The 20,044-nt window shown below is 52.5% G+C and overlaps 1 protein-coding gene across 6 annotated transcripts in view; it reads left to right on the forward strand.

The window, feature by feature from the left end:
• The window catches only part of Rab3il1 (RAB3A interacting protein like 1), a 31,802-nt gene extending 18,751 nt beyond the window's left edge, over positions 1 to 13,051 (forward strand). For 2 of the 6 annotated variants that reach the window (XM_090347540.1, XM_090347541.1), the window contains exons 2-11: positions 3,740 to 3,998; positions 4,658 to 4,753; positions 4,849 to 4,926; positions 5,463 to 5,681; positions 6,364 to 6,510; positions 7,220 to 7,348; positions 7,442 to 7,560; positions 8,235 to 8,334; positions 11,480 to 11,546; positions 12,014 to 13,051. In XM_090347540.1, coding sequence (XP_090203666.1) covers positions 3,740 to 3,998; positions 4,658 to 4,753; positions 4,849 to 4,926; positions 5,463 to 5,681; positions 6,364 to 6,510; positions 7,220 to 7,348; positions 7,442 to 7,560; positions 8,235 to 8,334; positions 11,480 to 11,546; positions 12,014 to 12,096 — 1,297 coding nt within the window. In that variant the 3' untranslated portion in view covers positions 12,097 to 13,051. The remainder of the gene's footprint in view (positions 1 to 3,739; positions 3,999 to 4,657; positions 4,754 to 4,848; positions 4,927 to 5,462; positions 5,682 to 6,363; positions 6,511 to 7,219; positions 7,349 to 7,441; positions 7,561 to 8,234; positions 8,335 to 11,479; positions 11,547 to 12,013) is intronic. The other 4 variants (XM_090347539.1, XM_090347542.1, XM_090347543.1 and 1 more) reach the window with 2 other exon arrangements.
• The last annotated feature ends 6,993 nt before the right edge of the window (positions 13,052 to 20,044 follow it).

Genomic DNA, 20,044 nt, shown 5'->3' on the forward strand with positions numbered 1-20,044 from the left:
AAGGTGGTTAATTGGAGGTAAGAGTCACAGGGACTTTCCTGCCTGGGAGCTTCAGATAATCAGAATTAGAGGCACGAACCGTCAGTACTCAGCTTTGATTTTTTTAAATATATTTTTTATTGTAATTAATAGAAGGGTTACATGATATTTGCCAGATAAATGGTGCCTTAATTCCCACACAATGATACCCTTTCACATGTCATGGTCCCCATTTCCCTTCCCCCCTCCCCCACCCCTCATCTTGTTTTCCCCCGTTGATTTTTTTTTTAAACTGGGTCTGGAACTCAGGACCTTCCTTGCTCAACTAGTCTTAACTACTTGAACCACATCTCCACTCCAGATTTTTGCTGATTCTTTTGGAGATGAAGTATCATGGACTTTTTGGTGCCTGCTGGCTTCAAATCTCAGTCTCGTGAGTGGCTGGGGTTATAGGTCTGAGTCACCACATCTGGTTGTCTCTGATCTTGACTCTTGAATCACTCCTGAACAGATCCTGGGAGCCTCTGCACTTTATTCTAGACACAGTACACCATTCTTGTAGGGACCAGGGACCAGGAGGAGCAGACGGCTGGGCAGAAGCACCTCAGCTGTAGGCTGGATCTGCCCTGTGCCTGGGCATTCACACCCAGGGTTTTAGGCTTCAGACCTAGAAGGTGGCTGTGCATGGAAGATGGGAGACTCTGACTTGGCTGGGCCTGAGGGCCCCAGTCAGCGCCTCCTTCCTCTGAACTTTGTGAGTCACAGGAGTTGGCCTCCAAGCCCGGAAGTTGGAGGGGGGGAGGTCTGTGCCTGGGGCTTTCCTCCATGCACTGGCTAGGCCCTTCTTGCTCCTGCCATCCTTGGTCCAGGCAGAGGGGAGTTGATAGCTGCAGAGACCTATTATGCGAGTATTTCCTGCCATTAGGATTTGAGCTTGGGGCATTTTCACTGAGGGCAGGGGCCCTGTCCTGGAAATCTGGTCTCAGGTCTCCTGATCTCTGTTCTCTGGCTGGAAAATACAGTCCCATCCACTAAACGGTAGGCTGAAGCCAGAGCTTGCTGGGCAAATGAAATCTCCAGCCCAGAACTTTAGTGTTGTCCATTGAACCCAGAGGGCCAGGTCTCGGGTGGACAAAGCTTGGTCTCTAGGGCTGGAAGGGAATGCTTATAGTCTTGTTCTCTTAGGCCAGGGCTGTGGGAAATCAGGGGATCCTCACCATGGCCTATGTCATCCTTTGTGGGTCACCCAGACCCTTGACTTGTAGTTGCTGTTCAGTGGCCAGAAGAGGGCAGCTGTCCAGGTGTGCTGTGATGCCCATGGCCGTTCTCTCCTACATGAGGAAATGGGGTGGGCTCCGGGTCTCCAGGGCACACCTTTCAGAGCCGTCAGGGCCTGAGGTTTCACCTGCAGGACCCAGGGTTCCTCCACCAGATGTGGTTATAACTGCATCAGGTCCGTGTATCTTATTTGGTTCCTATAGCACCCCCTGCAGGTTTCCATCCCACCCTACAGGGGAAACGCAGGTTCTAAGGATGTCATTCCCTGGGGTTCATCTCCTCTCCTGCACCCCTCCCCCGTCCCAGCCTCCCTCCTGAAAAGGTGGTTTCTGGGCCTGAGAGAAGTCTGAGGAGCCAATTCAGGCCATAATTGGGTCAGATTTCCTTGCTGCAGCCAAGGAGGAGCCTCTGGAGGCTGCTGTGCTGATTCCAGCACTCACCCCACTGCTGGGCCACTTGGCGGGAAGCCTAGCTCTGGCTGACTCCTCTCAGCACTGCCCCTGGCCAGCTGTGTGACCCCAGGCATGGCCCTTCCCGTCCCTTCCCTGAGTTCCTGCCCCTTGTCTATTGAACCGGGGACAAGGGCAGGGTGACAGCAGAGCCCATCCTCCAGCTTGCGGGGCCATCATTGCACCGGGGAAAGGCCACTCAAGCCTTCGAGACCATGTGCCAATAAGACCCCTCCTTCCAACCAAGATATTGGAAGAGATCCCTTGCAGAATGATGCCTTTCTGTTCTCACCTAATTCATCTGAGGTGGAGTGGGGGCCAGGCTACACACCAGGCCAGTTTTAGGGAAGAGGGCAAGAGCTGGACAGCGTTGACAGGGGACTCATTGCTGGGGTCTCTTGAGTATTAGTCTCTTTGTGCCACCAAGAGGGACACTGAGGCTCAGAGGCTGGCTGCTTGGTGACCTTCCTGTGATGCTAAGGACAGGGAGAGGAGATGACCCCCAGCCTCCCACCCCTCCTCCTCAGCTATTCTGCTCAGTACATCTCTGTGGCCTTGTGCTCCTGCTGTGCAAGTATCTGAGAGCCCCTCCTTCCCCTCCTCCCTGCTATCAGCCGGCCCAGTCCCTGCTGCCTAGAAGCTGCTGGCTCAGGAGCCCTGACTTTTGCTGAGCGAGCAAATCTAGAGGTGCTGCCTTGGCATAAATCACTGCTGGCTGGGCTCTCCTCTCCCTTCCCTCTTCCAGGGTCTCTTTTCAAGTTGAGGGGGGGTACTGGGGAAAGATGGAGGGCAGCAGTGTCCTCACATGGTCACCAGAGTCTCAAAGGAAAGGATCCTGAGACCGAGAGAAGGGGCTATTTGCCTGAAACCATTGCAAATGGTTTCCCTACAAATCTGGGAGAGGGGGTGTCAGGAAGTGGGTCTTCTTTGCCTGGGCTATTTGCAGAATTGGGCTGGCTTCTCTGGCCTCTTGCTTCCTCTTTGGTCCTCCCTGAAAGGGATTGCATCGGCATTTACTCTTATCCCATTGGCATTCAGTGTGTCAGGTTAAGTATGCCAACAAATTTATATTAATTGTATCAATGCAGGCTGCTCCCAATAAGTGCCTCCTGTGTGCCAAGGTTTCTGCCTATTTTGGCAGTGATAATCATTAGGACTGTCCCCAGTGGATAAAAGTGGAGACACTGAGTCGGGTGCCGGTAGGTCGTGCCTACAATCCTCGCTAATAAAGAGGCTAAAATCTCTGAGGATTGAGGTTCAAAGCCAAACTTAAACAGAAGAGTCCATGAGGTTCTTATCCCCAATTAGCCAGAGTGGCTCACGCCTGGAATCCTAGCTACTCAGGAAACTGAGATCAGAGGACTGTGGTTTGAAGCTAGCCTGGGCAGAAAAGTCTATAAGACTCTTGTCTCCAATTAACCACAGAAAGCCAGAAGTGGAGCTGTGGTTCAAGTGGTAGAGCTCCATGGCAGTGCCTAGGCCCAGAGTTCCAGCCCCCAAACCAGCACACACATACAGCATTATTGCATTTACAGTCACCTGTGTGTTTATTTATTTTTATTTCCAATCTTGTGGACTGAACTCAGGGCCTGGGCTCTGTCCTTAGACACTTTTTGCTCTATGCTAGTGCTCTGCCACTTGAGCTACAGTGCCACTTCCGGCTTTTTCTGTGTATGCAGCACCAGAGAATGGAACCCAGAGTTTCGTGCATCCTAGGCAAGCACTCTACCACTAGGCCATGCTCCCGGCCCCATATGGGTGTTTAATAAATGCACACGGATCATTACCACAAGCAGCTGTAGGTCTCAGGCTGGCAGTGGGGTTGGCAGAGGTGCCTAAGCCCAGCCTCATGCCTGGTCATTCAGCCCCTGTGACAACCTCCTTGGTAGCTTTAATGACCCCATCTTACAGATGGACAAACTGAGGCCCCCGTGGCGGATGCACAGTGCCCTGGGTTGATCCCTGCTCTGTTCTGCGGAACTCAAGACTCCTGCTTTCTCATCTGCTGATGCCCTTGTTTGCGTGCCTTGCAGTTCACCCCAGCCAGAAGAGGGGCTCCCGCCACCCCTCACAGCTGTTCCAGTTTCCTGGCAGAGCGTGGGTCCCTGCAAGGGCCACAGGGAACCCCCAGGAGCCCTGGTGGAGACCACTGCAGGGGAGAAGGCCCAAGGCGAGGAGGATCCTACAGCTGCCCGGCTGGACGTGCTGCGCCTGCGCAGCAGCTCCGTGGAGATCCGAGAGAAGGGCTCAGAGTTCCTGAAGGAAGAGCTGCACAAAGCCCAGAAGGTGGGGGTAGGATGGGGGGGGTGCTCGGTGAAGAGGAGCCATGGAGCTGAGGTGGCCAAGGGAAGAGGTCAGGAGTTCACGCACACTTACCCAGACCCACTGCGCGCTGGGTCTGTGCTGTGTGACTGACAATGACCTAGACCCCAGGGTCTAGGCTTGCTACCTGCTTTAACTATTGAGCTCCCTCCTAATCCTATAAAAAAAAAGGGGGTCCCAGTTCAGCCTGGGTGGCTCTTGCCTGTTAATTCTAGGAGGCTGAGATCTGAGGATTGTGGTTAGAAACCAGCCCAGAATGTTCGTGACTCTCATTTCCAATGAGCCACCCCAAAAAGCTGGAAGAGGTGTGGCTCGAGTGGTAGGGCAGTAGCTTTGAGCAAAAAAAGCTCAGCAAACGTTCTAGGTCCTGAATTCAAGCCCTAGAACAGGCGAAAGAAAACAACCACTCAGCTCCAAGCTCTGATGGGCTGACAAAGCAGGCTTTTTACCCTTGTGTTGGGGGCTAAGTAGAAGGTGTAGTTCAAAGTGTTGCGACACTAAGGAAGTAGGGTGGTAGTTCAAAACCTCCTACACGACACCTGTGGGTGGGGCAGAGTTGGTTCCCAGCCCCCTCCCCCCTCGTGCTTGGCTGGGGGTCCCCAGGGCTGACGGCCTTCGCCCCTGCGCAGGAACTGAAACTGAAGGATGAGGAATGTGAGCGGCTGTACAAGGTGCGTGAACAGCTGGAGCAAGAGCTGGAGGAGCTGACAGCCAGCCTGTTTGAGGTACACCCGGTGGGCAGGTGGGCAGGGGAGCCTGGGAAGGGGTAGCCTAAGTGTTCAACAACTCCTGACCACTCACCGAGGCTGCCGTCTTCCAGGAAGCCCACAAGATGGTTCGGGAGGCCAACATGAAACAGGCTACATCAGAAAAACAGCTCAAGGAGGCCTGGGGCAAGGTGAGGTCTGCCCTAGACCACTGCCCACGGGCTCCAGCCTGGCGCCTGGCCTGGCTATCACTGGTCATCACAGCTTCTCACCCAGCCCATCACAGGTCCAGGGAGGGCGGGCCAGGGGTCTGAGATCTCACCACCCCCACCCCACTCCAGTTTTCTCTTGTAACACAAGAGACTTTTCTGAGCCTTCCAGGGAATTTGAGGACACACTGTGTCATTTCCTCTCCCTCCTCCCAAACCCCTTAACAAAGCAGAAACTCCTAGTAACTTCCTCTCTCAGAGCCTGCTTGACACCCCCCCCGCCCCCTGCCAGGAGGCCAGGACTGTTCCTCACCCAAGAAGAGCCCAGAATGCTCAGCAGGAGACCCTGACACTTGTTCCCAACCTCCTCACAATATATGGCCTCAGTTTTCCTATCTGTAAAATGGGACATGTTGGTTCCTGTCTTAAACTCTGCCATGGGAAGGGTTAGGTACCAGCTGCTCTGGGGGGATGGGCTGGCATTAAGTTAAAGTTGACTGCCCTCCTGTCCCTGTCAGATTGACATGCTACAGGCAGAGGTGACAGCTTTGAAGACTCTGGTCATCACGTCTACACCAGCCTCTCCCAACCGTGAACTACACCCCCAACTGCTGAGCCCCACCAAGACCGGGCCCCGAAAGGGTCACTCACGCCATAAGAGTACCAGCAATGCCCTCTGCCCTGTCGTGTGCCCCACTGCAGGACGTGCCCTCACCCCAGACAAGGAGGGCAAAGAGGTGAGGTGGCCGGCCAGCGGGGGGCGGGGGTAATAGGATAAAGATAGGGCTCCTACTGTTAGCTAGATCAGAAGCCAGTGAGAGCTGAATCCTGCATCCCCCTTGCTGTGTGGCCCAGAGCTTGCCTTGCACCTCTCTGAGCTATGATGATAGGACATTCCATCTCTTTAGCACCCTGCTACTCTGATACTGCTTGCTGCTGACTCCATGTAGGGGCCAGTGTGTAAATGAGAGTCTGGGTGTGACCCTGACATTGTCTTAGCCTCAGAAGGCTTGGCATAGGCTGTGAGGCCTCCTGGGTCCTCTGTAACCCTAGCCTTGAGGCCCTGGGCCACTTTGGACACCCCTGATTTCCAAGATCTCTGTTGCCCCTGGCCTGGTAGTGGGAAAGTGAGATCACACCCTTGCCTCCTGACACCATAGAAGAACTACCAAGACATTGACGGCAGGGCCAGGGGGGACTGCATGGGCACTGGAGAGAAGTACTGGGCAGAATTCAGCTTAGTGCTCTCTGCAGGAGACATAAGCAAGCCCTGCCCCGCCCTCCACCACCCCCCTTTGTCCCTTTCTGACCTGAGCTTTCAACTGGAAATTGATATCTGCTCCTCCTTCTTGTCTACCTCTGTGCACCTGTCTGTCTGTCTGTCTGTCTGTCTGTCATCTGTCTTTTCCCTTGGCCCAGCCTGGGCTTCCTCCTCTCCTCTCCCTGCTCCTCTGTGTCATTCCCAGCAAGGCCATCCACCTCACCTATGAGCCGGCCTGGCAGCTTCTGCCTGGGGAGCCAGTCACGGCCCCTACTTCCACTACTTCTTCCTCCTTGTCCCGACAGGTAATGGCTCCAGACAGGGGCCTCCCTTTCTGTTCTCCTCTGGGCTTCACTCACTGCATGCAGCCCAGGGAAGGCTGGCTTCTCTACCTCCGAGTACATAGCAGGGAGCCCTGGTGTGTTCCGTGCATGCGCATGCGTGTGCCTGCACGTCCCTCTATGCACACCTATGTGCCTCTCCTGACCTGCAGGGATCTGAACGCTGGAGTCTTACAGGCTCAGTGTGGGTTCAAGAATTCTGAAATCGTATTGATCATCATCATCATCAGTAGTAGTCCTTTTGGTGCTCGTCTCTGAGGCTTGAACTCAGGGCTGAACTCTGTCCCTGAGCTTTTTGGCTGGCTCACTCTACCACTTGAATCACAGCTCCACATCTGGCTTTTTGGTGGTTAATCGGAGACTTTCTTTCATGGGTTGGCTTTGAACCATAGTCCTCAGGTCTTGGCCTCCTTCCTGAGTAGGTAGGATTCCAGGTAGGAGCCATCAGCTCAATTTTGGGATCTTGAAGCACTAAGAAATGTGAACCAGCTCTTCGAGGGTGGTCAACTCGGTGCCAAGGACAGATGGGAACGCTCGGTCCTCACCTACATGGCTGCCAGCCACACAGGCTTGTCGGTGTGCTGGACCTTCTGCCTCTCCCCAACTCCTCTCCCAAGCTGATGTTGAACCTCCCCCTTGACCGTCCCCACCCCTGCCTCACCCCCCCCCCCAGGTGGACACAACCCTATTTGCAGAGTTCCAGGCTTGGAGGGCATCGCCCACCCTGGACAAGACCTGCCCCTTCCTGGAAAGGGTCTACCGAGAGGATGTGGGCCCCTGCCTGGACTTCACCATGCAGGAGGTGAGGTGGCGGGGGGGGGGGCTGGGGAGGGACCACCCCCTCCCCAGGGACCCTAGTCCTCACCACCCCACCTCTCTCCTTGGTCCTCCACAGCTCTCCACCCTGGTCCGGGCTGCCGTGGAGGACAACACGCTAACCATCGAGCCCATTGCTTCTCAGAGTCTGCCTGCAGTGAAGGTGGCGGCCATGGAGTGTGGCAGCTCCAGCAACAGGTGAGCTCAGTGCTAGCTCGGGGATTAGGTGGACTGAGCCTCAGGGCTCCTGAGTCCTGGTGTGGGGCCAAGGGTGGGCAGGTGTTGTGGCATTCAGGCCTGGCCAGGACCCTTGGGTAGGTGACTTAGCCTGATGAAGCAGAGACCTAATAAGAGTGGGCCTTTGGTGGAAATCCCTGTCCTGAGAGGCTGGGAGTTGACCAGCCTAGCGCATGTGTGTTCACTCTCTCTCTCGTTCACACATGCACAGCACATTCTGTCTTACGAGAGTTCTGGGCCCTGATGGTCAATGGTTGGCTGTGCTTCCTGCCGATAAATATCCAGTGGTCCTTAGTGGGGCTGGTGGACAGGAAGCTGTGCGCTAGCGAGGGGCTCCATTTACAGCTTGCTGAGCACCTCAGTTCCCACATAGGTGGAGAAAGAGGTGGCCAGGTCTGAAGTCCCCAGTAAAAGAGGGGAGAATAGAAGTCTGGATGCAATGGGTTTAAGGTCTGTCACAGGGACTCTTGGATGTATTCTTCCACGTGGCCTGACCGTAGGCTCCTTCAGAAGCTGGGTGGGAAGGGAGCTGGGTCTTCTCGGGTACCTGTTCTTGCTGCTGTCTCCTCTCTGTGAACTGGGAAGTGAGGGGACAGTCATGGTCAGCTCCCACCATCTCCTCTGTCTCCTTCTAGCACATGTGCCCTGAGTGGGCTGGCTCGCGCCTGCCGCCATCGCATCCGGCTAGGGGACTCTGAGAGCCACTACTACATCTCCCCATCTTCCCGGGCTAGGGTAAGTAATGGTTTGGAACCACACCAGGGTTGGTGACTCTCGGGTCTCCAGGCCTGGGAGCACAACTCAAGACTCTTCCTAGATCTGCAGGGTGTGAGATTCTGGCTCAGAGAGGGGCAGACACAGACTTGAACCACAGCCAGAGACAGGTGTCTTACTCTGCTATTGCTACATGGTTGGCATAATAATGTTCTAGACATACTTGCTGTTCTAGACATAATGGCCCTCTCACCTGTCTCCTGGGCTAGGAGTAGGGTTTTACTCAGCGACTCCATAGGCTGTAGTCAGGTGTCAGGCAGGACTGGATTCCTTTCTGAGCTCATGTGGTTCAGGCTGAGCTTATGCGGCCAAATTCAGTGCCATATGCTTGCAGGATATGGTCTTTGTAGGGTAGGGACCACCTCGGCTGCTAATGGCTGCACAGACTTCCTGCACGTGACCTTTCTTGATAGGTCAGAGGTGTACCCCAGGGTACAATCTGGGGGCTTCCAGCCATAGGATCCGCAGTGCTTGTCCCATAGATTGTTGTTCAGGAGCCACAAGTCACATTTGACTCTAGTCACAGCACAGCTCCTCAGAAGGACCCACACCATTCTTCTTTTCTTTTTTTTTGCCAGTCCTGGGGCTTGAACTCAGGGCCTGAGCACTGTCCTTGGACACATTTTGCTCATGGCTAGCACTCTACCACTTGAGCCACAGCACCACTTCTGACTTTTTCTATGTATGTGGTACCGAGGAATCAAACCCAGATCTTTGTGCATGCTAGGTGAGTGCTTTACCACTAGGCCAGGCTCCCAGCCCTCCCACACCATTCTTAGGCAGAGCAGAGTTACATCTAGAACTTCCTCTTAATCCTGGCTTGGTGTCTAGCAAAGCTGGGGAGTCTGATGGGGCAGAGAGATCCAGGGGCAAGGGGTTGACAAAGAACCCTTGGCCCGGGAAATGCTACCACTTTACCGCTCCCTGTCCCTGCACTTCCCACAGGTCCCCACCACCTACCTGGTGCCGGAAGTGACCCCACCCCACCCCAGCCTGCCCTCCTCTCCCTTCCCATGAAGCACTGGGCTCAGTCCCACACTGTCCAGCCTTTGCATCTTGGCCTGCAGTGCCTTACACATGGAGAGTGCTTCCCTCAGAGCCCTAGCTGTTGCATGGGGGCTCCTGTGCACCCAGCTGCTATTTACCCCCCACCCTGCCTGGGCAGAGTACCCTACAGCCAGCCTGGAGTTACAGACTTCCTTGTAACTCCCTTCCTTCCTTCCTTCCTTCCTTCGTTCCTCCCTTCGTTCCTTCCATCTATTCTTACTTACTTCCTTTTTTTTTTTTTGGTCTTGAACTCTGGGCCTGGGCGCTGTCCCTGAGCTCTTCAGCTCAAGGCTACTGCTCTACCCCTTGAGCCATGGCACCACTTCCGGTTTTCTAGTGTTTAACTGGAGATGAGTTTTTCTGTCTTTAGTGCCTGGGCTGACTTTGAACTGCAAACCTCAGATCTCAGCTTCCTCAGTAGCTAGGATTACAGGTGTGTGCCATCACGCCCGGCTGTTTTTATCTTTTTTTTTTTTTCCAGTCCTGGGCTTGAGCTCAGAGCCTGAGCACTGTCCTTGGACTTTCTCAAGGCTAGAGCTCTACCACTTAAGCCACAACGCAACTTCTGACTTTTTCTATGTATGTGGTACTGAAGAATCAAACTCAGGTCTTTGTGCATGCTAGGCAAGCACTCTACCACTGGGCCAAACTCCTGGCCCTTGCTTTTATCAGTTACAGTTACATAAATCATATAAAGAATATATTCTTGGGCTGGGAATGTGGCTTAGCAGAAGTCCTGGGTTCAATTCCTTAGTATCACTAAAAAAAAAAAAGCTGGCTGGACACACTAGCTCACACCTATAATCCTAGCTATTCAGGAGGCTGAAATTTAAGGATCAGCCTGGGCACAAAAGCCTGTGAGATTCATCTTTCCAATTAACCACTGGAAAACTGGAAGTGGCACTGTGGCTCAAGGAGTAGGGTGGTAACCTTGAGCTGAAGAGCTCAGGGACAGCGGCCAGGCCTGGTTCAAGACCCAGGACTGCCTCCCCTCCCCACAAAAAGAGTATATTCCTTTTGGTCAATGTCAGCCTTCCTTCCCAGTTTTTCCCTCCTATCTATCACCAACCACACATTGTATAGCTCATTGTCAACACAATGTCTAGTGAATACTGGTGCTGCAGTTCTCTACCTATTGTCCCTCCATTTTTATGTCCCCCTCGTGCCCTCCCAAAGAGAGATAAGAAACAAACAAGATGAAAAAACAAACAAAACAAAACAAAACAACAGCAAGCTGGGCTCACACCTGTAATCCTAGCTACTCAGGAGGCTGAGATCTGAGGATCAAGGTTCAAAGCCAGCCCGGGCACAAAAGGACCTGAGAATCTTATCTCCAGTTAACCTCTAGAAAATGGGAAGTGGGGCTTGGCTCATGGGTAGGGCGGTAGCCTTAAGTTGAAGGGCTCAGGGACAGTGCCCAGGCCGACTTCAAGCCCCATGACCCACAAAAAAAAAAAAAAAAAAAAAAAAACCCAGCAACAAACCCCTCTCATTTCCATTACCTGGACTTGATTTTTATAAATACAATTTTATATGATCAGAGGCACATAGGCATTGTGCCTTTATGTACCTCTTCTATTCTCCTTTGGTCTCACTGTGTTTCCTGTAACTCTTGAGAGAGCAGAAGAAGCAGAATGGGCACAAGGAAAGGAGCCACACTGTGCCACCTTGCCAGATCCCTAGGGACTGGGGTACAGAGCTGGTGCCACCAGGCAAGGGCTGGCCTTGAGTTCCCTCTGTGTCAGTGGACAGTCATTGGCTGAGGTCTGCGGGTATGGGCTCAGAAGGCACCTGTCAGCCAAGATCAGCTGACCTTCTCGTCATGTGGATGGGGCCTGCCCTGCCCTGTCTTGGCCAGGCTACCAGTAAGGTCCCCACCTACCCTAAAGAATCCGTCCTCATCTGCTTGGCATCTCTGTGATAGTTCTTCCTGCTGGCTACCAGAATGGTGCCTCCCTGGCCTCCAGACGATGCGTGGACACTGGTGGAGTTAGGGATCGCTAACTCCCCTGGGGCTCCCTGCTATGGTATCAGGCCACACTCTGCCTTCTGCCCACAGATCACCGCCGTGTGCAACTTCTTCACCTACATTCGCTACATCCAGCAAGGCCTGGTGCGGCAGGACGGTGAGCGCCCCCTGGTGGTGGTTTAGGGGATAGTGCCGAGGGTGGGGGTGGGTGGAGAGGGAGGAGCCCGGAGGGTCTGGGTAGACAGATGCCTTCAGGGGATACCTGCCCTGAATGGTGGTGGGACGCTGGGGCTCCTCCAGGGAAAGGGTTAAGATTGTGGGTTCCTTTTTAATCTTCCTTAGGGCTGAGTCCCATGGGGAGAAGAGCGGCAGAAGGGGCCTGCCACTGGCATGGGTACCTGGGTCCAGCTCTTCTGGCTGACAGGGCCTGCATTCATGTCACTAGGCAACAGAGCCGTCCCAGTGACTCATTCTCTCGCCCCGCTATCACTGTAGAGTATGTAGCAATGTGCGTCTGGTCACACAGGGGCTGCCAAATTCAGAAGAGGGGTCGTAGCCCACTGCCTAAGGTGACCATGAGTGCGGCCTCTCTCTCTCTCTCTCTTTCTCCTCTTCTCTCCCCAGCGGAACCAATGTTCTGGGAGATCATGAGGCTGAGGAAGGAAATGTCACTGGCCAAGCTTGGCTTCTTCCCCCAGGAGGCCTAGGGCGCGTGGCCTGGAGGGGGCTCTGAGCTGGAGCAAGAGACCGGCCTCGTGACACACAGGATGACAGGGGCCTGAAAACAGCCCTGAGCCAGAAGCTGAGAAGGACAAACAGCCAGGCTATGAAGGCACCACTGAGCCAGGACCAAATGTACTTCCCAGGACAGACAGAGGGACACAGTGGCCTGGACAGCATGAGATGACCTGTCTGTCTTCTCCACTGAATGACCACCACCAGGCGAATTTCCAGAAAGCACCAAAGTTTACCAAGGAGCCCTGAGCCATATTGAGGGGGTTTGGCCCTTGCGAGAGGACACCTTGAGGCAGCTGCCCTTGGCCCCCTCCCTGGAGCTGCCACCTGTAGGTGCCTTGTTACTTCCACAGCTTTAGAAAGGGACTGATGCGGCTATCAGGGTATCCACCATTCTAGTCTCCAGGCCCTGGACTACCAGCGCCCCCTTGTGGCCATCCTTCAACCTGCTCCCCAATGGGCTCGGTGTTGGACTGTCCCAGTGCCTGTTATTCTGAGGGCCTGTGTGCAAGAAGGGCCTCCTAACAACGGTCTCCTCCAACCTGCACACATGCTGAGGACTGGCCCAGGCCTCTCTGCACCCCCATCCCATGCACACAGTCTGCCCTCATGACCCCCCTGCCCTTTCCATCTCATTCCTGGGCCCAGGAGTTCCTGCTCCCCAAACAGCTGGTGGACCCAGGCCCTATTCCTTCCAGCGTGTGACACAGAGGGGACCTCAGGGCATATTTGCAGCCACAGTGTGTGGGGGGTGGCATTCAGACAGCAGTGGCCCTGTCTAGGCACAAGGTAGCCCAGGCCACTCAGAGCAGACCAGGGTTAGGGGCACTAACCTGGACATGTCCCTCACCACGGCCCGATTTCCTTCTTTGAACGGAATGTAACACAATCTCTTATTTAATAAAGGAAGGCTTTGTTGGTAGGGTCTGGGCAGGGGTGGCCTGCCTTCACTCCTGCGCCCTGGGGCTCTGGCCAAGGCTTGGGCATCTGAAGGAATGAAACCAAATCCTTTCCCTGCCCGCCCTCGTGCTTGGGATTAGCCCCAAAGCCTGCTGGTCACTTTCTTGCTGTAGTGAAAACTTTCAGAGTTCTCAGTGTTGTGGGGGGGAAGCCTCCCTCTCCCATTCCTCACCTCCAGGTCCCTCCAGCCCTCAATGATGACCTCCAGTTTACTACAACCCAGGGAGTCCAGGGTTGGTCAGGACAGTGTGGGATTGATTCGTCTGGTCTGCCAATATGGAGGAAGGGAGAGACTGATATGGGCGTGGAAGTTCAAGATCCGTCCCATCCCCAGGTCTTAGGTGGGTTCTTAGCAAGGGACAGCAGGCACAACAGATGAAAGAGGTGAGGGTGGCTAAATTCTCTCTCCCTCTCCCCTTCCTTTCTCTTTCTCTTTTATAGTCCTGGGGCTTGAACCCAGAGCCTGAACATTGTTCTTGGGCTTTCTCAACACTAGAGCTCTACCACTTGAGCCACTGCACCACTTCCACCACTGCCAGCTACTTCTGTGAATATGGCACCAAGGCACCAAACCTGGGTCTTCATGCATGCATGAAGTGCTCTTACCACTGGGCCAAACTTCTGGCCAGCTACATTCTCCAAGGACTCAGAGTGGGACACAGGAGGAGGTGTCTTGGTGTCCTGGCCCTTACTAACACCTGTAGGACTTTGTGACTTCCTGGCAGCAGGGCACAACAGCCGTGTGAGTCCATGTGTGCTGGAGCTGGTGACACCTGAGGCCCAGAGCAAGGGGGCTGGCAGGGCAGGCCCCTGGGCTAAGGATCTGGGCTTTGCCTCCTCCCCCTTACCCTGAACCCATGCATCCACTTTATGGCTACATTCCTTTCTTGCTCCCCCTCATACTCAGTCCCCCATGTGCTCACTGGCCCGACCTCCTGTTGCCTGAATCTACTCAGTACAGTGGACTTCTCTGTGCTGAACACATCGTGGTTGCCAGATGAAGGAAAGTAAAAGAAAGGGCCAGGTAGACTCACACCTATCATCCTAGCTATCCAGAAGGCTGAGATCTGAGGACTATAGTTCAAAGCCAGCCTGGGCGGGAAAGTCCATGAGACCTTTACCTCCAATTAACCACTAAAAAAATCAGAAGTAGAGCTGTGACTTGAGTGGTAGAGCGCTAGCCTGGTGCAGAAAAAGCTAAGGGTTAGTGCCTGTGCCCTGAGTTCAAGACCCAGGACCATCACAAAAAGAGGGGGGAATTGGGAAAAGGCAAGTGCTGTGTGTGCCATTGGGGGAAGATGGCGGCATCCACACAGCAGAGCTTTCTGTCCTGCACCATGTCAGTTCTGGGTCTTGTCACCTCTTATCCCCCTCGGCCCCCCGCACATACGCTTGTGTGCCTCAGATCCAGCCAAGACCCAAGAAGGCACCAGAAAACACTCCAGGGCCCTATGGGGAACCCTACACCCCGGACTTGGGAAAGCACTGTCAAGCCTCAATGAAGCCATTGTGAGCTGGGACCCACACATTGTGGCTTTACCACAGCAGCTGCCACCTCAGCAACTGACCATGGGGTGGGCATGGCTGGCTCCAAGCCCTTCTAATGAATCAATTCATTTCAATATTAGAGCAGCTCTCTATGTGATTGGTAGACTGAGGCACTGGAAGGTCAGGGCGTAGCATCTTATTTTAAGAGATGCTGGTGGTTAGAAGTGGAGCTCAAAGGTAGAGTACTTGACCAAGCCCTGCATTCCCTCCTCAGCACAGTAATTGTGTGTGTGTGTGTGTGTTCGTGTTCCACTACTGGGGCTTGAATTCAGAGCCTGGACACCATCTCTCAGCTTTTTCTACCTAGAAGCTGGTGCTCTACTTCTTGAGTGATACCTCCACTACTGGCTTTTTTTTCCCTGTCGGTCATAAGACTTGAACTCTGGGCCTGGGCGCTGTCCCTGAGCTTTTCAACTCAAGGCTACTGCCCTACCCCTTGAGCCACAGCGCCACTTCTGATTTTTCCGATGAATTGGAGATAAGAGTCTCATGGACTTTTTAGTCCTGGGGCTGGCTTTGAACCATGATTCTTTGATCTCAGCCTTCTGAGAAGCTAGGGTTACAGGTGTGAGCCACTTTGCCTGGCAACTGTTGGCTTTTTGATAGTTGGAGATAAACCTCTCTCAGATTTTTCTGTCCAGGCTGGTTTTTTTTTTAATTCCTGCCAGTTCTGGGGCCTAAACTCAGGGCTCAGGCACTATCCCTGAGCTGTTTTTGCTCAAAACTGGCACTCTACCACTTGAGCCACAGCACTGCTTCTAGCTTTTTCTGTGTGGTAGTGAGGAAGTGAGCCCAGGGCTTCATGCATGCTAGGCAAGCACTCTACCACTAGGCCACATTCCCAGCCCTACCCAGCCTGTCTTATACTGTCATCAGATCTCAGCCAGCTGAGTAGCTAGGATTAGAAAAAAAAAAATCAGAAACTGGGGAGCAGTTAGTGATTGCAGAGCTGGAATTCGAGTCTGTTTGCTTCTTACATTCTACCCAGGTCCAGCTGCCCTCAGCGCTCTTGGAGGTGGCTGGGAAGGGCTGGCTGGCATCAGTTGCACAGGTGTTTTGAAGTGAATGTTCTAGATAACTCAGGCCTCTCCAAGTGGGCCTGGCACCTAGAGGTCATGAATCCTCAGCAACCTTTGAAGAGGCAGCCTAGTCTGGCCTGCGTGGATGGTGCCTTGAACCCAGCACATTGTGCCATATCCTGGACATTCACACTTTGCAGTCTGCCCAGATCTCTTCTGGCTGTTTTCTCATGTATCAGGTGGGAAGATTGGTTTAAATGACCTCTGCAGCTCTTCTCTATGTCTCTGTCTGTCTCTTTGCCAGTCCTTGGGCTTGAACTCAGGGCCTGGGCACTGTTCCTGAGTTGCTTTTGTTCAAGGCTAGCAGTCTACCACTTGAGTCACAGCGCCACCTGGCTTTTTCTGTGTATGAGGTACTGAGGAATTGAACTCGCATGCTAGGCGAACTCCCTACCACTAAGCCATGTCCCCAGCCCTTCCTCTCCCTGTCTTTTTTTTCTTTATTGTGGTTTTAAAAAAGCATAAAATTTACCATCATCGTGTTTTAAGTGTACATCTGAGTAGCATTAAGAACCCAATCCACTATTCTGAGGTAGATCTGCAGAACTTTTGTGTCTTGTAGAACTAAGATGCTGTGTCTTAGATGTTTCTTCTTTCCCAGCACCTGGCTACCAATATTCTACTTATTGTCCTCTTTTCTTTTTGGTGTCAGTACTGGAGCTTGAATTCAGGGACTTTTGTTGCTCTTTCTTGGCTTTTTTTTTTTTTTTTTTTTTTTTTGCCAGTCCTGGGCTTGAGCTCAGGGCCTGAGCACTGTCCTTGGACTTTCTCAAGGCTAGAGCTCTAGCTCTTGAGCCTCAGCACCACTTCCAGGTTTTTTTTGTATGTATGTGGTACCAAGGAATCGAACCCTGGTCTTCGCGCATGCTAGGCAAGCACTTTAACTACTAGGCCAAACTCCTGGCCCCTTGGCTTTTTAACTCAAGACTGGTGCTACACCACTTGAGTCATACCTCCACTTGTAGTCTTTTGCTAGTTCATTGGAGATAAGAGTCTCACAACCTTTTCTGCTGGCTGGCTTTGAACCATGGTCCTCAGATCTTAGCCTCCTGTGTAGCTAGGATTACAGGCATGAACCATCAGTGCCCAGCCTACTTTTTGCCTCTGAATGGAAGCACCCTACAGACCTTTTAAAATTGGAACCATAGAGTCATTGTCTTTTATACCATGGCATAACCTCCTCAGTGTTCATGCATGTGGTACCTTGTGGCAGGATTTCCTTTTTAGGGCTGAATATTCCATTGTATATGAATGACATTCCATTCCAAAGTGATTCTAATGGGTCAACCTCATCTGTGCATGGGCGTGGGTGGCTTCTGCCTCTTGGCTCTTGTGAATCATGCTGTTGTGAATGAATACAAGCATCTAAGTACGGCACTGAGGCTCTGCTTTCTCTTCTTTCGGGTGGATTCCTCCAGGTGGGAGTGCTGGATCCTCTGGGAGTTTTTCACTGAGGGCCCTCCAAACAGTGTTCCATAGTGGGTGCAACATTTCGCCTCAGCCACAGTGCACAGGGCTCCAATGTGTCTACATCCTTATCAACACTTGTTACTTTGTGGGGTGTGTGGTGCGTGTGTGGTGCGTGTGTGTGTGTGTGTGTGTGGCAAGAAAACAAAAAGAGTCTCAGATCTCAGCCTCCTGAGTAGCTAGGATTACTGGTGGTAAACCACCAGGGCCCATGCTAACAGTCGGGGCCAGTTGCTCTCTGTTCATTAGTGATATTGACCTTTTTTGTGCCTTTGCTGCCCTTTTTGGGTACAGACTCTTTCTACCAAGAAGTGTTCTGAGGAGCCTGACTTCAGGAGAATCCTTCCTAAATTCTCCAAACATCCTTTTACATAATTCTGTGGTCCCTCACCTTCTTCTTGCCAGTCCTAGGGCTTGAACTCAAGACCTGAGCGCTGTCCTTGGGCTTTCTCAAGGTTAGTGCTATACCACTTGAGCCACAGCACCACTTCCAGTTTTTTTTTCTGTGTAGTTGATACTGAGGACTTGAACCCAGGGCTTTGTGCATGCTAGGCAAGCACTCTGCCCCTAAGCCACATCCCAGCCCAGTAGCTAAGATTTTGAGGCCACTCTTTCTGATAGGTCCAGAGCCTTTTCTCAAATCTGCCCTGCCAGACTCTTTTGCTAGCTCAAGCAGCTTGCCCAGACTTCCTGGCATTTCACAAATATCACCTGGCTCCAGGACAGTAGCTGATGGCTCCTTAGGGGACAATGATTCTAATATGTCAAGAAAGAGGCCCTCATGGGGATTCACAATAGGGACAGGCAGAGGCCTTGACCCTATTGAGATTCAGGGAATTCTCATCCCTTTATCAAGTTCCCTCTATTCCCCCCTCCAAAAAATCCCCCCAAACTAAAACTGGCCAGTCCCCCCTCCCCCTACCAATACACACACACACACACACACACACACACACACACACACACACACACACACACACACGGCCTGGCCGCTGCCCAATGGCAGCTCAGGAATGCCGAGTGACGCCTCTCCCTTTCCAAGTGGTCTGAGAGGCCCCAGGCTGCCCTGACTGGAGTCCCAAGTTGTCCTGGCTGTCCTGGGTTGGAAACGAAAGAGCTTAAAGTGGCCTGTGGAAGGCTCTGAGGCCCATAGAGGACACACAATGTGAGCTGCAGATGGACTGAGGAACAACCCCCTGTCCCTCCATGCGGGACTGATGAGGCCTGAGCCCTGCCCTTGGCTTAGCTCCTGGGGAAATCAGTCCTGCCTTCACCTTCCTCATCTCTCTCGTTGTGCCTAGGACACATAGAGTTGTAGTCCCAGCCCCTGCCCCCTTCCCACACCTGGGCTGAACCCAGACCAGAGCCCAGGGAAGGAGCCTCAGAAGGCTGCTGACTATATGGGCTGCTGCAGGTGGGGCTGGACTCCCTCAGAAGTCTGCTTCTTCATCCTCTGTGCTCAATGGGAACTGAGTATCAGGGAGGGGGAGAACAGAAGTTCCCATCATTCCCTCTGCCCCGCTCTCTGAGGTGTCAGTTGAGGCCTCTCTGCATAGAGATGAAGCAGCTCTGGTCTGTGGCAGCTTCTCAGATCTATCTTGATCACCCTGGCTACCTGGGTTTCTGGAATCAGGGAGGAAAGCCACAGACTCTCCTGCCTTTAAGCCCAGCTCTGCCTGTGGCACAAATTCTGCCAGCCTTCTGTTTCCACATATATTGTGCCCATCATCTGCAGATTTAATAGCCATCAACTAGAAATGTTCAGGAAAATAAAAATCTAAAAAGTGACACTAGAATTTGCTAACCATTTGCCCAGACCCACAATTCCTCCATATGCAATAAACGTAGTTGTAGCTTACGTTCTGTGCAGTTAGGCCTGGCATGGTTGAGTACCTACCAATCTTATACAGACTTTGTGATTCTCACCAGGATTGCTCTAGCAAGGCAGCAGAGCAAGCGTTTATAGAGCATTTGCATTTAGTAGTAGTCCAGACATGGTTTAAAGTATTCGGAATCAATGAGGCACTAGTGACTTGCCTGGAATCCTAGCCACTCAAGAGGCAGAGATCTGAAGATCACAGTTGAAAGCCAGTCCAGGCTGACAAATTCATCATGAGACTCATCTCCAATTAACCACAAAAAAACAAAAACAAACCAAACCCTCCGGAAGTAGAGTTGTGGCTCAAGTGGTAGAGCACTAGCCTTGAGCAAAAAAAGCCAACAGACAGTACTCAGGCCCAAGAAAAATTAGAGATAGATAGATAGACTGTGTGTGTGTGTGTGTGTGTGTGTGTGTGTGTGTGTGTGTGTGTGGTTAGATGTCAATTCCATGCCATTTTATACAGGGAACTTGAGCTCAAGGGTGTTTTTGGTAACCACAGGGGAACCTAGAAACAATCCCTCCCACAATATAAAATTGTGGGACCGGGCTGTGAGTTTGGCCTAGTGGTAGAGTGCTTACCTAGCATGCACGGAGGCCTGGGTTCAATTCCTCAGTACCACATACACAGAAAAAGCCAGAAGTGGTGTTGTGGCTCAAGTGGTAGAGCTCTAGCCTTGAGAAAGCCCCAGGACTGGCAAAAAAAAAAAAAAATATATATATATATATATATATATATATATATAAATATAAAAAAATAAATTTGAGGGACCAAGATATGACGCATATCCCGGAAAGGTGCTTCAAATTTTCAGAATTTTTTTCTCCCCCTAGCTCATTAGCATCACCTAGGACCTGGCTAGAAATGGGCCCCTGATCCCAACCTATTCTTGCTAAATTAAGTGTGGGGGCCGCTGGCTGTGTTTTTAACAACCAGCCCTGAAGGCAGTTGCGAGGCGTTCAAGTTTGACAAGTCCTGCACGGGAA

This window comes from Megascapheus bottae, chromosome 16, assembly GCF_031878675.1.
Source record: "Megascapheus bottae isolate mThoBot1 chromosome 16, mThoBot2.hap1, whole genome shotgun sequence".
In the NCBI taxonomy this organism is placed as follows: domain Eukaryota; kingdom Metazoa; phylum Chordata; class Mammalia; order Rodentia; family Geomyidae; genus Megascapheus; species Megascapheus bottae.